The 14,491-nt window shown below is 50.6% G+C and overlaps 7 protein-coding genes across 7 annotated transcripts; 5 read left to right on the top strand and 2 right to left on the bottom strand.

Annotated features, from left to right (window-relative positions):
• Window positions 1-1,139: 1,139 nt before the first annotated feature.
• Window positions 1,140-3,517, top strand: SNOG_08098 (hypothetical protein; the record flags this gene model as incomplete). Its single annotated transcript, XM_001798372.1, has 2 exons — window positions 1,140-2,358; window positions 2,412-3,517. 2 exons carry the CDS (start codon window positions 1,140-1,142, stop codon window positions 3,515-3,517), a joined length of 2,325 nt encoding a protein of 774 aa, XP_001798424.1.
• Window positions 3,518-4,953: 1,436 nt separating this feature from the next.
• Window positions 4,954-5,858, top strand: SNOG_08097 (hypothetical protein; the record flags this gene model as incomplete). Its single annotated transcript, XM_001798371.1, has 3 exons — window positions 4,954-5,080; window positions 5,240-5,758; window positions 5,812-5,858. 3 exons carry the CDS (start codon window positions 4,954-4,956, stop codon window positions 5,856-5,858), a joined length of 693 nt encoding a protein of 230 aa, XP_001798423.1.
• Window positions 5,859-6,221: 363 nt separating this feature from the next.
• Window positions 6,222-7,377, top strand: SNOG_08096 (hypothetical protein; the record flags this gene model as incomplete). Its single annotated transcript, XM_001798370.1, has 3 exons — window positions 6,222-6,357; window positions 6,415-6,609; window positions 6,656-7,377. 3 exons carry the CDS (start codon window positions 6,222-6,224, stop codon window positions 7,375-7,377), a joined length of 1,053 nt encoding a protein of 350 aa, XP_001798422.1.
• Window positions 7,378-8,255: 878 nt separating this feature from the next.
• Window positions 8,256-8,572, bottom strand: SNOG_08095 (hypothetical protein; the record flags this gene model as incomplete). Its single annotated transcript, XM_001798369.1, has 3 exons — window positions 8,256-8,288; window positions 8,458-8,532; window positions 8,561-8,572. 3 exons carry the CDS (start codon window positions 8,570-8,572, stop codon window positions 8,256-8,258), a joined length of 120 nt encoding a protein of 39 aa, XP_001798421.1.
• A 330-nt stretch (window positions 8,573-8,902) lies between these two features.
• SNOG_08094 (hypothetical protein) lies at window positions 8,903-10,689 on the top strand (the record flags this gene model as incomplete). The annotated part of the gene is made up of 7 exons (XM_001798368.1): window positions 8,903-9,045; window positions 9,095-9,167; window positions 9,220-9,438; window positions 9,495-9,553; window positions 9,604-9,759; window positions 9,810-10,397; window positions 10,452-10,689. The coding sequence occupies 7 exons, from the start codon at window positions 8,903-8,905 to the stop codon at window positions 10,687-10,689; spliced, it is 1,476 nt and encodes a 491-aa protein (XP_001798420.1).
• Window positions 10,690-11,668: 979 nt separating this feature from the next.
• SNOG_08092 (hypothetical protein) lies at window positions 11,669-13,276 on the bottom strand (the record flags this gene model as incomplete). Its single annotated transcript, XM_001798367.1, has 3 exons — window positions 11,669-11,856; window positions 11,911-13,021; window positions 13,088-13,276. 3 exons carry the CDS (start codon window positions 13,274-13,276, stop codon window positions 11,669-11,671), a joined length of 1,488 nt encoding a protein of 495 aa, XP_001798419.1.
• A 243-nt stretch (window positions 13,277-13,519) lies between these two features.
• SNOG_08091 (hypothetical protein) lies at window positions 13,520-14,412 on the top strand (the record flags this gene model as incomplete). Its single annotated transcript, XM_001798366.1, has 2 exons — window positions 13,520-14,092; window positions 14,167-14,412. 2 exons carry the CDS (start codon window positions 13,520-13,522, stop codon window positions 14,410-14,412), a joined length of 819 nt encoding a protein of 272 aa, XP_001798418.1.
• Between the last annotated feature and the right edge of the window lie 79 nt (window positions 14,413-14,491).

Here is a 14,491-nt window from a genome sequence, read left to right as displayed (position 1 = left end):
TGGCGACGTCAAGTCACAGATATTTTGCGGAGGGCCAGGGCCGTAGTGAGAAACGGGTAAACGTGCACTGTTTTTCCACGAGATGATCACGATTCTTGTGCACAAGTGATATTAAAATGACGACGCCCCAGAAAAATGATGTGCGCGCACTGGTAAGCGCAGCAATCTATGTGGGCTGTCGTTGGTTGCGCGATGCAAGCCCGGCCTCCATTTTGCCACGGGCCAATAGGGGCCGTATGTTGCTCGTTCGACAACTTTTTTAGCCTCCGGGGTTGCTTCGTCGCTGGAGTTTTGCATGCGGTCGAAGATTGAGTTTAAGTGGGCCCATACGTACTTTGGCCGAGGAGGGGCACGCGACTGTGAGGTAGAAGAGAGCCCTCACCAAGACCGCCATGATGGGATGTTTTTGGTGTCGCAATTCATGTTAGGCTGAATAGTTGATGCCGCCATGTCCCTGGTGTAATTGGTGTGCAGTATGACTCTTTGTGGGCTTTTCGCGAGCCGTCGGGAGTCAGAGCATGCCCTGGTCAATTCTCACCGCTGCGCTAACGTCCCCTAGCGCCCTAGCGCCAAGCGCCTTCCTAAATTTCCATATCCCTCTGCTTCTGCCCACCCGCACTCCGCAAACCACACAGACACCAAGTCGCACAAGAAGCATAACCAGAAGCACAATTAACCCCATCCATATACATCTTCGTCGAGACAATGCCGCAGGCAATCGCTGAGTGCTAATTTCCCTCTGGGTGGCCTACATTTTTTTTGTAGGCCATCCAGCCGGCCAGCTCGCGAGACTTCAACTCAACGACGATACACATCCACGACTGCGTGAAGCACACTCTGCTCTCAACCGTCTCAATCAAGTGTTTCTTCGTCCGGCCTGCACTGCACACTACACGCATTGTCAGTTCCTCCAGTGCCATCCACGAACACGACGACCCGCTGTCAGCTCTACCATAGTCAAGAGCCCGGCCCCTCAGTACAACACATATCTAGTCGACCAAACGCTGTCACTCTCCTCAATACGACATTCTCCTCCTCACTCAACCCTTCTACGCAGGGACCGCACCACTCACCCATCCCTGGACCTTCACCCCCGCAAACTCTACAGCCACGAGATCGGCCAAGAAAGGCCCACACCGATGGCGCACCTTACTTACTCGCGGTCGGCCATGTCCGACCTTGGTGGACATCAACACAAGGACCGCAAGCTCATGCAAAGCGATACCACTACCAAAGGACGCTACAGCGATAGCCAATCAGGCGCACAAGACAGTGCGCCAGGCAGCAAACACCGCAACGAATCGAGAAGTGACGGCCAGTCTCTCACTGGAGAAGCTACAAATGAAGACGATGAGGGAGACAGTGAAACCGCGCAAGACGGTGAACAAGATGATGATGAGGATGAACCAGCGGCCCCCGCCCCGTTCCGCGGTCTTGGGAAGGGCAAAGGACGAGGAAAACGCCCTGCCATCCGTGTCGAACCTGTCGAAGATCAATCGCAGGAAGAGGATGACGAGGTCGTATCCCTTGGAACGGGGCCCAGCTCGAGTAAGCACCCGGTGAGCCAACTGATCATGAACAACAAGAAGCGCACCTTCAGCAATCTGTCCAGCACATCTGTGCTCTTTGGTGACGACTCCACCGATCAAGAGTTTCCCAGACGCAAGATGGCGCGCAAACTAAGCAATGCGGTCACGAAACCGCTACTGACCTACAAGGCAAATGAGGAGGACCTTCATGAAAATGCCATCGAGAGCGACGATGAAGACTATAGCGCACTCAACCTCATCCCTGATGATGACTCAGATGTCGAGTTGATGGAGCAACAAGAAGAGAGCTTCATTCTCCAAGAAGAGCAGCAGGCGACCACCCTACTCAACGAGTTCCGTGACGCTCGCCGACTCAGCCTCGAGAGCTGCATTAGTGACAATATCTTCGATGTCACTGCGCCACTTGACGACGCATACATCTCCGGTCTTCAAGACTACGGCTTTGCCCAATTCTTCGAGCCAGAGGCTCTGCCTGCATCTCCCGATCCAGCGGTCAAGAGAAAGTATTCAGATAGCTCCACGAAGCGTGTTCGCTTCGATGACGAGGTTCAAGTATCAGATAGCTCAAGCTCAGAATCTTCCGAGCTCGACAGCAGTGTCTTTCCCGATCTTTTCCTTGAACAAGACAAGTTGCCTCCCATCTTGCACCAGCTTCTTGAGATCGACAATGACGAAGATGACGGAGACTTCGCTTCTCCTCAATCTGACGCATCGTTCTGGGACTACGGCCAGGACGAGTCTCGCATCACACCAGCTGAGCAATCAGACGAGACCGATAATGACTCGGCTGGCTCCAGTGGCTATGATTGTATGATTATGCCCCACACTAAATTTACCTTGTCCACTAACATCTCTTCGTAGCTGACATGGGTGATACCACTGACGAAGAAGACTTTGGTACTGACGCTGCGCCACGGACACCTGTTCAAGACAGATCCGTTCTGCGCCAACCAGCCTCGGCGCCTGGGTCACGGGCTGCGACCCCCAAGCCATTTCAGCGCAGCTCCCGACCTACTGGACGCCAGATACCACCTCCTCGTGGTATCTTCATTCATGACGACAGCACCAAAGCTATTGCTGTCACTAATCGTGCAACCAAGACGGTCACCTTCTACCGGCCTCGGCCAGCCATCATTCCTTGGATACCTCTGAATGGATACCAAAGCGGTACCAGCAGCACCGCCAACAACAGTCCTCGAAATTCGATTGCACAATTGAATGCATCCGACAGCGAGAACAGTAACGAAGTTTTGAACAACGCTCTTAACACCGACATCATGCTCACTGGTATTTTTGGATCTGCGCCTAGTAACAACGACTTCTACTTCGGTAACGAGAGCATCGGTCCACCTGAGGCATTCTATCCTTTTGTCAGCATCGGATCCAATGGCAACATGAACCTCATGGACGATGACGAGTACGATGACTCTGAGGATTTCGAAGACGACTTGAACATTGCCGATTTCATGGACTTCGGCTCCGACGGTGACGACACCGATCTGGAACCAGACTTTGAAGATACCGATGTGCCAGCAACTCCAGCTACGTCTCAAGTGGCGCTTCATGGCTCAACCCCTGCTCAGCCTACGCCGATGACCGAGACGCCAGTCAACCGTAAGAGGACGACTTCGGACGCTATGCTTCAGCACTTCGACCGCGGTGTCGTCACCGCTTTTCGCAACAACCAGAACCGCTACCGCGACGTCGCATCGCTTCCGCAAGATCCTGCTGCGCGCGCTTCGGTCTCGCGTCCAGTCCGGTCCGGCAAGTCTGCTGAGGCTCTCATCACACCTCTCCGCAAGCGTTCCAAGTCGAATCGGATGACCCGTACTCCTATGCACACCGGTTCAGCTGCGGGCAACCAGAGCTCGCCACTATCAGGCGTTACAAAAGCCACCTCCAGGCTGCAGAACTCCATGATGGGCACACCTCGGAGGCCTCCCCCTAGGATGGGAACCTTCTCTTAAGGCAACATGGCCTTCATGACAGAATTGTCACAACGAACATCATCTGCCGTAGATGTGGAGTGATGAAGATCAGGTGAGAAGTTTACGGGATCTCCTGGGGAGATACACGACGCTACGATACCCACGACCTTTTGCTTCCCGCTATTTTGCGGCTTTGTTGTTATTACGAACTTGATGATATCCTTGCATGCATATCTATCAAATGTTCTTGGTACGTTTCTTTCACTAGACGGACTCAATAAAAGTGGGAAGGGGACTTTCACCTTCGGAGAATGTTCTGCGGAAGCGACGCCAGCAGCTTCTTCCGACCCTCGCAACACTATTTCCTTTTGTTTTGGAGCGTTCCTTTGGCTATACCAGTGTTTTACTTTTGAGCGTTTAGTATCCCCCTTCTCTCCTACATCAGCAAGGATCGAGCTTGTGGGACGATACTATGTACTTGGGCGGCACGGTCTGAAGGGTTTCATAATCTCCGGCGTTTAGATCTACTGTTGTAGGTCATGGATGGCGTTGAGACAGTGGAACTCTTTCAGACGTCACGCCACGCTTCTTTCATTTGTTAAGGGGATATTGCACTTTCGGTGGCTTTGCGTGTACGATTACTAGTCACAATGATAGTGTTTTACTGCAGTTGAGTACATCCCCCTGATTACTTTCATGCACGATCTGAATCATGGCGCCATCGTCTATAACGGATCCCAATGCCTGTGCACATCTATCTGAGCACTGACCATCAGCTTGGAGCGGCTTGCAGATGGCGCAATACAATGCCTTGGCGTGGTGAATGGCTCAAGCGTCGGCCAGGTGCGTCTGTGCTCAAACGACGTCACACCTTCGCTCGCATGTGATGATTGACGTCCGGTGAACATTACTGCTCGACAACGCCCGATGCCTGCAAAGATCTTGCGATGGAGGAGTTGAAGGACGACTATCGTGAGGGCGAGTCATTTATGCAGTATGCCATAGTACGTTAATGCCTACACGCGCTCTTTGCACTGCAGCACACTAGAGACAATATTCTCCGAAATGATGAGCGCATCACAGTCACTCATACAACTTGAATTTAGGACACGCTCTTACTACCCCTACGTATCGCATCTTCGCCGGCATTGCTAAGAACGTACCTCCGCGGGATTCTGCTGTTCATCACGTCCACAATCCTCTTCGCCCTCGCTGCCGTCGAGTATACGTCATTCTACTACTCCTACATACCCGTGCGCGGCATCACTACACCGGTGTATCTGCAGTTCGACCATGGCAGTGCTACGAGACATACAATACTACAGTCACACGATGTCGCGACGAAAAACTGGCCGTACGGTATCGCAAATATACCCGGACTTGTGAGCAGGCAAAAGTATGATGTCGTTGTTGAAATGACCGTGCCGAGGAGTCGAAGAAACCTCAACGCGGGTAATTGGATGGTTGGGTTAGAGATGCGCGGTCCTTCAACGGCTGCGGGCGGCATCAAGGGCATGCTCGGCTGGGACGAAGAGTGGGACAACACCCAAGGAGGGGTCTCGGGAGCTCCGACGCAGAATGTAGATGCTGCGGGATTGACTGGTACGCCGACAGTCATCGCGAGGAGTAGGAGACCTGCGATCTTGACGTATCGGAGCTACGCTATCGAACACGTCCATCGACTACTTCGCCTGCCACTGTATCTTCTCGGATGGCATACCGAGTCAGAGCATATTGAAATTAGCATGATGGAATCTGTAGAGTTTGACAAGGGCGCGCGCAACGTGCCAACTTCTGTCAAAGTCGAGCTACGCTCCAGCTACCCATTGGAAGTCTATACCGTCTCAGTCCGCTTCAGCGCGCGCATGGAAGGTCTACGCTGGCTTATGTACCGATACTGGCTCACCTCTGCCATCACCGGCACCACCCTCTTCTGGAGCGTCGAAATGAGTGTCCTGCTCTTCACATGGGCCATCTTCACCCTCCTCTTCAGCAAATCAGACCCCCACCCCGGTCATAAACAAATCAAACAAGAATCCGGCACCACGACCCCCAAGCGCGAAGACACCGAGCCTTCAACCCCCTTCTCTGAAACCTCTCGCACGTTCCCATCTCTATCGTCTCACCAGCAATTGCAATACCAGGCCCCAGCAGTGCCGAAATCCGAACGCGACTCCCCCGTGCTCGAAGATATACCGACCCGCGAAGAAGCGGAGGCGGATGATGAGGATGATGATTTCGTGCTGGAAGAGCCGCTGCCGAGGACTGGGGAGAAAGATGGTGGGTTTACGGATTCGGGGATTGGAACGAGTGTGGAGAGTAGTTTTGAAAAGGAGAGGGGTTTGAGTCGACGCAGGAGTGGGAGGAGGAGTGGAGATGATCGGTAGCGTCGGTCGGACTCTGCGCCGCCACCAATGGTGAGGGTGGGTGGAGATGAGGTAGATGGGAGGAAGAGGGAGAGGGTGAGGGTCAGGAAATGTGGGTGTGGTAGGTTGCATTCACATTGATGCCGGGCGTGCTAAACTTCGCATGTCTATCTTGTTTCAAGCACAATGTGCAGACGAAAAAATAATCCGCTTTCTGCAAAGCCATTACTATTCATCATCTTCTTCAACAATCACAAGTCCAAATGTTAACGCACCGTGATGGAACATTAGAGCTGATTGGTCGGCCAATCACACTAGTCGGGATCTACACAGACCTGACTGTCTTGCGTTCTTGACACTTACAATGATATCACGACATGCAATATACGACCATGAGAAACGAAGCAGGCTCACCCGTAGAGTTTGTGTCTCTGGGCATGGTCATTCTCGATGACATTAGTATACCAAAGCGAGAATTAATTCGCGACATTGTTGGAGGTTCAGGCGCTTTCTGTATGCTAAATGGCTTCCACAACTCCTGTCGACCATCAACCTGATTCACCGTTTTAGCAACGTTCGGCTACCGTCTTTTCAACTCAAAGCCGCGAAGCCAAACAGTAGGCTGCCTTGTACTTGCGGGTAACGACTTCCCTGCTCCCGTGCGAAAGCAGCTTGAAGAATGGGACATGAATCTTGTCATAAAACAGTCGAGTGATCGACTCAGTACTAGGGGATTGTTGGAGTATCAAGATGATACTTTTGGACGTACGGTGTTCGCGCCAACACTCTAATACCTCGCTAATTCGACTAGCAAAAACGTTCAAGTACACTACGCCTCCGCTCAAGTCAACACCAGTCCATCTAATTGACACGCCGTTGATACAAGCTGGAGCGATTCACTTCTTTGCGACAGCAGAAGAGATATTAGTCCAAGTCCCCGAGCTTTTGAAGCTCCGCGGTGACACGCGCCGTCCGTTCATCGTCTGGGAGCCCTTTCCAGCTTCATGTCGACCGGAAAACAAGAACACTATACTCGAAGCGTGTCAGCACGTTGATGTACTTTCACCTAATCATCTTGAGTTCATGGCCTTATTCGAAAACACCACCAAGACTACGGCATTCGACAAAGCGGAGCTGGAAAAACGTGCAGTTGACTTCGCCAAGTCAACTAGGACTGCCATCATGATCGTGCGATGTGGCGAGTTTGGGTCGTTGACTATAAGCCCGGACAATCAGCCTTTTTGGCTTCCACCTTTCTACGCCCAGGGCGCTAAGGAAGTCGTTGACCCGACGGGCGCTGGTAATGCGTTTCTGGGCGGATTTACTGCGGGCTGGATGAAGACTCAAGATGCGAAAGAGGCGTCTATGTATGGAAGTATTGCGTCTAGCTTTGCGATTGAACAGATTGGGTTGCCGGTACTTGGATCGGAAGGGGGCGAGGAGGTGTGGAACGATGCCCGGATTATGACCAGACTGGAGGAGTACAGGTCGTTGTATCTTGGGGGGATTGACATGGGAAAAGACAGTGATTAGCGTGTTTGAAACAAACAGGTCAGTAGCCCTAAGAGCCAGTGCAGAAAACTGTCAGACTGTAAAGTCTCAGCGTGAAAAGAGATGCTGCAGGTTATCATCTACAATGGAAAGCCACTAAGGTGCCTAAACCTATACGCAAGACTTTGCTATCACGATAGAAGCCTTGCTTTACTGTATGAAACTCTAGGCTATAGGGTAGCCTGCTGCTTGCTGCACTCCTGTGACTTTCCTTCGTACATGACAACCTGCGGTATGGGTTTTGTTAATAGAAACGTAAAGCAAGCATAATTTACGCCACAAATGGCAAAAGTCCCTAAAGAGAATGAAAAATTCCTTTCAAGACAGTGAAACGATCGACCTTGCTAACATGATCTACCACCGGCTGTTCTTCGTGACATTAAGCTGGCAAATCACTCAACCATTCACTGCTATAAAGTGACATAACACAAGACATTCTACGTCAGGAGCTCATCCGATTACGGTCTCTATGGACATTCGTCGGCCTATCTAATATATTTCTGCCTGCACATGGAAAGCCCGGAAACTAGCAAGTCGGTCGAATTCGATGCAGAAGGAGCTAAAGTAGCTTTGCATATCGGAATTCGTAGAATACTTCGGGCCAAGCGGAAGTTCAAGGCAGGTCGGCTGAACGAGACTCACCTAACCTAGACTACTGTACTTGTTGTACAGGGTGGTGTCCGAAGGCCAAGTCGCACCCTGGATAGCGCAGTCGATCAGTCGCCATGAGTTCCGATAAGTTGAGTCTAATTCTTATTCCCAAATCTGACTTTTTGAAGCGCCGGTTTACCTGCAAGAAGATTGATGCGCGACGGCCCGACACAGTCAGACGCGGCTCCATATACTCATGATAGTTAGAATCATCCGGGACACGGCTTGTTCGGCGTCAAATCCTAGTCTACACAGCACATGCATCCGCGTATAGAGGTTGGTTGCTCGCCACATATTAATCGCCAATGTCAGCACGCAGCTCGGATACCCCGGTAGAGCCGAGAGGTGCCGTTCTTGAATCTGTTGAGACTTGAGAGAAACAAAATAATCTCGCACTTCAACCCTACTTACCCTATGGTATGTCGCGACTCGCTTGAACGCCCTCGGTACCGATGTCGTCCGGTACGATTCGACCTGCATGCACATCTGAATGCGATCGCAACAAGGATCTTACGCCTATGGTCATGTCGGCGAAATTGTGGGGGAGGGTCAATTGAAGGTGATGCAGCCAATCATGCTCCCATGGCCAAGGCTTGGTGGGGCTGGGCAATGGATGCGAGCGTAGCAGCGGTACGATGCTCGAGTATATTATAAGGTGGGTTAGGCATGGGCGGGATGGATCAGCGGTTCTGGGCTTTGTTGATCAGAGTGGTTTTCTAGAAGGAAGTTTGAGTTGACGTTTTGCTCATTCTTCTTTGACTGCCTGGTTTTCGCCTTACGTACCAGAGGGTATTTATATTTTTTGAAAACGGGAGAAGAGAATCATTTAGCTCGAAGTAACAGTATTTTCGGAGCCATGGCTTCTAGTACGGAAGACATCGAGAGCAACTCCAAGGAAGCAAGCGCCATCGAAGTCGAACAGGCCCCTGCTGCCAATGACAAACGAGACGTCAACAGAGTTCTGACCGACGAGGAAAAGAAATTGCTCAGAAGAGCTACGTAAGTATGCTGCAACCAAATTTTGGATCATGAAATGACTTTACTATAGCATGAAGACAGACTGGCGTCTCATCCCCATCCTCGGCGCATGCTACGCCATCAGCGGTATTGACCGCGTCAACGTATGATCTGAAAAGATTGAAATTCGTAATGTCTACTCATTATGGTGCACAGATATCCGCTGCACGCATCGCAGGCATGAACCGAGAACTCGGCTTCAATGTCGGCGATCGCTACTCCATCGCTCTTCTTGTCTTTTTCGTAACATACTTCATTTTCGAGATCCCAAGTAATGTCGTTCTGCGAAAGGTTGGTGCGGCGAACTGGCTCTCCTTTCTATGTTTCGCTTGGGGACTTGCAGTGTTTGGCGCGGGATTTGCGAAGAAGTGGGAGGTAAGTGATGTATCAAAGCTTGAAACATGCGGTCTTGGGACTAAAAGAGCGTGCAGGATATCGTGGTTTGTCGCTTATTGTTGGGTTTGTTCGAGGCTGGTTTCTTCCCAGGCTGGTACGTGCCGTGACGAAGGAGTCATGGGAGTAATGACTAACAGTGCATAGTGTCTACCTAATCTCATGCTGGTACACACGCTTCGAAGTCCAGAAGCGCCTCGCAGCATTCTACAGCATCAGCGGGATTGCCAGCGGTTTCGGCGGACCCCTTGCGTACGGCTGTATGCAACTCAATGGGCGGAATGGCTGGCTTGGATGGCGCTGGTAAGTCCACTTCTTTGAACAAAAATCAACAATCGACTAAAATACTGCAGGATCTTCATCATAAACGGAGCCATGACCATATTCCTGGCCCTACTAGGTCGTCTCCTCATAGTCGACTTCCCCGACAAAGTCTACAAAGCACGCTACCCCTTCCTAAAGCCCATTGAAATCCAAGCCATCCAAGACAAACTCGAACGCGACCGAAGCGACTCCGAATTCGACGAAATCAATATGGCTAAGCTCATGCGCGCCCTCGCACGCTGGGAGCTCTGGGTCTTTGCCATGAAGTTCTTCGCCGTCACGGCAATCTCTTACGCATTGGCATTCTTCCTTCCCATCATTCTTCAGAGCATGGGCTACAGTACCGGAAAAGTGTTCTTGCTTTCAGCGCCACCCGCTGTCGCAGCTATACCGTGGGTACTGCTTTGCTCGTGGGCGGCAGACAAGTGGAAGTTGCGAGCGCCGTTCATCGTGCTGCAAGCTCTGATTAGTATTGTGGGTCTGATGATTGTCGCATATGCGAAGAACAATGACGTGAGATACTTTGGTATGTTCATGGGTACTGCGGGCGCGGGCGGGAATATCCCGACGGTGCTGGCGTGGCAAGCGAACAACATCCGTGGGCAGAGTTTGAGAATGTAAGCGCGCTATTGCGACGAATGTGCGAGTGTTTAGGCTGACGTATTCTCCAGGGTTGCATCTGGTCTGCAAGTTGCCTTTGGCGCCATTGGTGGCATCTACGCGTCCACTGTCTTCATGGAGAGGGAAATCCCGACCTATCGGACTGGTATCTGGGCTGTGACAGGGGCGCAACTCTACCTGGTTGTGTCGACGTGTGCCTTGGTGTTTCACTACTGGCGTCAGAATAAGAAAGCTGGTCGCGGCGAGATTGTAATCGAGGGGCTGGAGGGCTTCAGATACACATACTAGGTGAAAATAGGGTTGATGTTACTCAATAAATGACTGAGTTTTCTGAAGTGATACTTGATTAGCTTGGGATGGTCAAATAAGGACGGAAGTGACCATTTGCCCATGCAGTATATGGACATTAAAAACCCCGTTCTGTATGTGAATTGGATGAGATTGTGAAGTGCGATGGAAGACTATATGTCAACTCATTTTCTATGACAACTGATCTCATCTAAGATTTCTGCGACAACATCGCTCTAGGCTTTGGATCACCCCAATCTTTACCAATGTGATGTACTTGTACATGCCTAAAGATCCGGAGTCAGCAATGATATAAAGCTTACCTCTGCAGATCATCAGGCGTATATTACTCATGATCATGATCAGGACACCACGGACATGCATACCCAGGAGCTTGATGCTTCAAACTGTGTCGTAGCATGTCGTTCTTGCGCTTGTAACCTGTGTCACCTTCACTTCGCAGGGAACCTTGCACGGGGCAATAATGAAGCCATTTTTGTAGATGGGCGATTATGTATGAGCTTAATTACGTCAGCTAAGTCTCATAGGCGTTAAGACAGATCACATTTGAGCAATTACTTAGTTCCAAAAGCGTCTGCGTTGCAAAATGGGACATTTTCACCGACAGCGGCCGGATTCACGGCGTGTGATCAGCGCATTCTTGACACGATGTCGAGATCTCGTCATCATGCCGAGGCTGGTTACAAGGTCTACTTTTTGATCACAAACTCCATCTCAGCACACATCAACAGAGCTCTAAGATCTTGATTTCTTGAACTAATGTATCACGCCTTGATACCTGCACATCAGCTCTCCACAAATACCCCCCAGCCTGGTTGGGTCATGCCCCACTGGTCTCAGCTGTGCAGATTTAAACGCGAATCAAGAAGATTGCCACCGCTTTGAGCAGGGTCTGGACCTAACTGGCGAGGCGCTTGAGATGATGATAAAGAAGAACTTGCTGGATTATTTATCAGGTTCACATACGACACGATGTGTGGGAGACAGTACCATGTTTGGAAGAGCCATACTGCTCCTCCTTCACCCTCTCTACCGTACGAGCAGCTTCCTGCTCACGAATTGGAAGCAGACCAATGCGGTGGCTCTCTTTTTCTCGACGGTGATTCTCTCGCTGATCCTGGTCGGTAATGGTATCGACCGTGCTGCCTTCACATTGTTAGACGTAAAGAAAACAAATGTAATTGTACATTCTAAACTTACCGTTTTCTGTAGAGACGACTTGCTGCGATCTGAGCCGGTCCGTGAGCCATGTTATCGCGCTGTCAACAGCACCGAATTTCCGTATTCTGTTGAGTCTGATGACTGCGCCTGGGTCGGTGACAAGAATGAGAGCGTGCTGATTTTTAGTATAGACCTTGAGTTCTTCCAGATAATGTTCGCCAAGAATAACATCGTGGGTCAGACCGTTCAACAGGAAGAAGTCTATCATGGCATCCACCTTTGTGCCAGGAGCTTGCTGGGTATTGAAATGTGTTGCGATCGATAACTTTGCTCTGACGAATCCCTGGCACGTTACAATGCTACCATCAGCAAGCTCGATCAGTTCTTCTGCTGGGTAGATGTTAAAACCCCGGGCAGTGGCAAAGCTGGTCGACATGAGATCGATTTCTGACCCGGAGTCCGGAGTTGCTGCGGCAAGTTCATTGTCGATCTCGCATATGAGATGTTTTCTAGGTATACCCACAGAAAATACCCTAGGAACTCGGATAGTCGAGCGTGGGATCTTCATAATTTTGTTCCTGTGTAAGGTCATGATCTGGAATTGTTCGAGGAAAGATACACCCATTATGACTTGGGACGGCAAATGTCTGAGCACGTAGAAAATAGCTGACATGTGAGGAAGTCCCATCGAGGACTGCACCGCGAACGTGAATTCGGCGCAAATGTATCTTTCTGGAAACACAAATGTACCATCTGCAAGAAGAAGGTAGAATCCCGGTGCAGCTGACTCACGCATTTCGTATCCTAGAGCTTTCGCAATATCTTTCGATATCAAGTTCACGTCAGAGCCAGTATCTGGGCATGCTAATATGGTTGCGGAGCAAATAGTCCCATTGAATTTGAGGGGAAGGGTAGAATGACCTCTTCCAAGCACACGGGGATTAGGAAGCAAATTTTCTCCATTGTGAATCTCGGCAGGCTCCTCGTCGAATTCGATAGATCGGTAAAGTGTCGTACCAATTGAACGAGCAATCTGGGGGTACTGTGGTGCCATGTGGTGCAGGAGAAGTGTGTCAGCCAATTGCGTGGCGTGGACTGACGGATGGCAGCAAGAGCACGACTTGGCGAAGTGAGCGAACCCATTGGTGACCTATGCCTGTAAATATGTATGCACTTCAATACTTTGTATACGTTCATCAGGTCGATTTTTACGTACAGGTATGTCGTCAATGTCTAAGGGTAACCAAGAGCGCGAGTCTAGGTCCCAAGCGGTTGGGATTGGTGATGGACAGTCATACCGAGACGAAAAAGCCTTGGGCTGAACCCGCCGAAGCTGAGGAGATTTCGGTGCTGCGTCGAGGTCTGGATCATAATAGGCACCTTCATCTTGTATGTCTTGATCCATATCTTTGATGACTTGTTTCGTGTTCAGTCCTTGACATGTTCCTTCCTCGACATGCAAGAAAAGGTCAAAAGTTGGCAGAGAAAGTACAGAGCGAGGCAACGCGGGGTCTTCACTTCTAAGCCACAAGCTGCGCATCTGTCAGATGCGGGTGCACAGCCTATTTACACAGCCCAGATCTCGAGGTTCGTCGCATGGTCTCTATCACCAGATCTCTCATCATTCGCAGATGCGAATATCGCAATGATGGCAACGGACAATGAAAATAGGATTTACCAGCTGTCAGGCTACCCTTCGCTTGCTGCCTTCATTGCAAGTGATCGCGACCGCACGACCCTCATATACAAGCGCTTTGACGAATTAGCAGCACGAAATCTGCTGCACCTGCAAAGTGAACTTGCAGACCTTCATGCGCAACAGCGTGCATTCGACGAAGAAGACCTTGCAGCCGATCTGGAAACAAAACAATGTGCACGCAATTGGGAATCCTTCAAAAAGGCTGCGGCTATGGGTGACAATAGACAAAAGGAAAGATGGGCATTGATGCTTCGCATCCGGGAAACGATGCAAGAATACCGCGAGGCTCTGTTGTTTGAGAGCACGTTAGCAGCTCTATCACGACCTTCCAAAGGCATCATGTGTGCATTCCGGGAAGTGTTCAACAACCAGACTGATGGGAGGGGCGAGCCTTTCCCAACCTTGGGAGGCCATGGTGCTGCACTGTATGATGATATGGATGACCTGGTTGCGTTGCGGGTGCAGGAGACTGGAGATCGTCTGAAGGACTTTGCGCATGAGCATTTGGCGTTTCTATTCCCCGTGAGTGAACCGTCTTCCAGGGAAACCGGTTTCATGATGAAGAATGAGAGGTGTTGCTGATGCAAAGAACGTAGGATCGAAAGCGCGCTAGAAAAGGCATCGCCTATGCTTCGGACCGAGCCATTAGCTCCTTCGTAGCGTGGTTCAGCACCTTCCTTGCGGCTCTGCTGTTGATAGGTGCAATTGTCGTACTCTACACTGTGCACTCTCCAGACTGGCGGCTGGGATTGATAGCAACATTCACCACGTTGTTTGCTGGTAGTGTAGGACTTCTCACAAATGCGCGAAGAGCGGAGTTGTTTGCGGCTACAGCAGCGTAAGTGACGACAGATCCAGGTTCAAAACCACAAATACTGATCGAGGTGATTGTAGTTATGCCGCTGTGCTCGTTGTGTTCGT

This window comes from Parastagonospora nodorum, assembly GCF_000146915.1.
Source record: "Parastagonospora nodorum SN15 chromosome Unknown scaffold_12, whole genome shotgun sequence".
NCBI lineage: Eukaryota > Fungi > Ascomycota > Dothideomycetes > Pleosporales > Phaeosphaeriaceae > Parastagonospora > Parastagonospora nodorum.
This window is presented reverse-complemented; position numbering and strand designations above follow the sequence as displayed.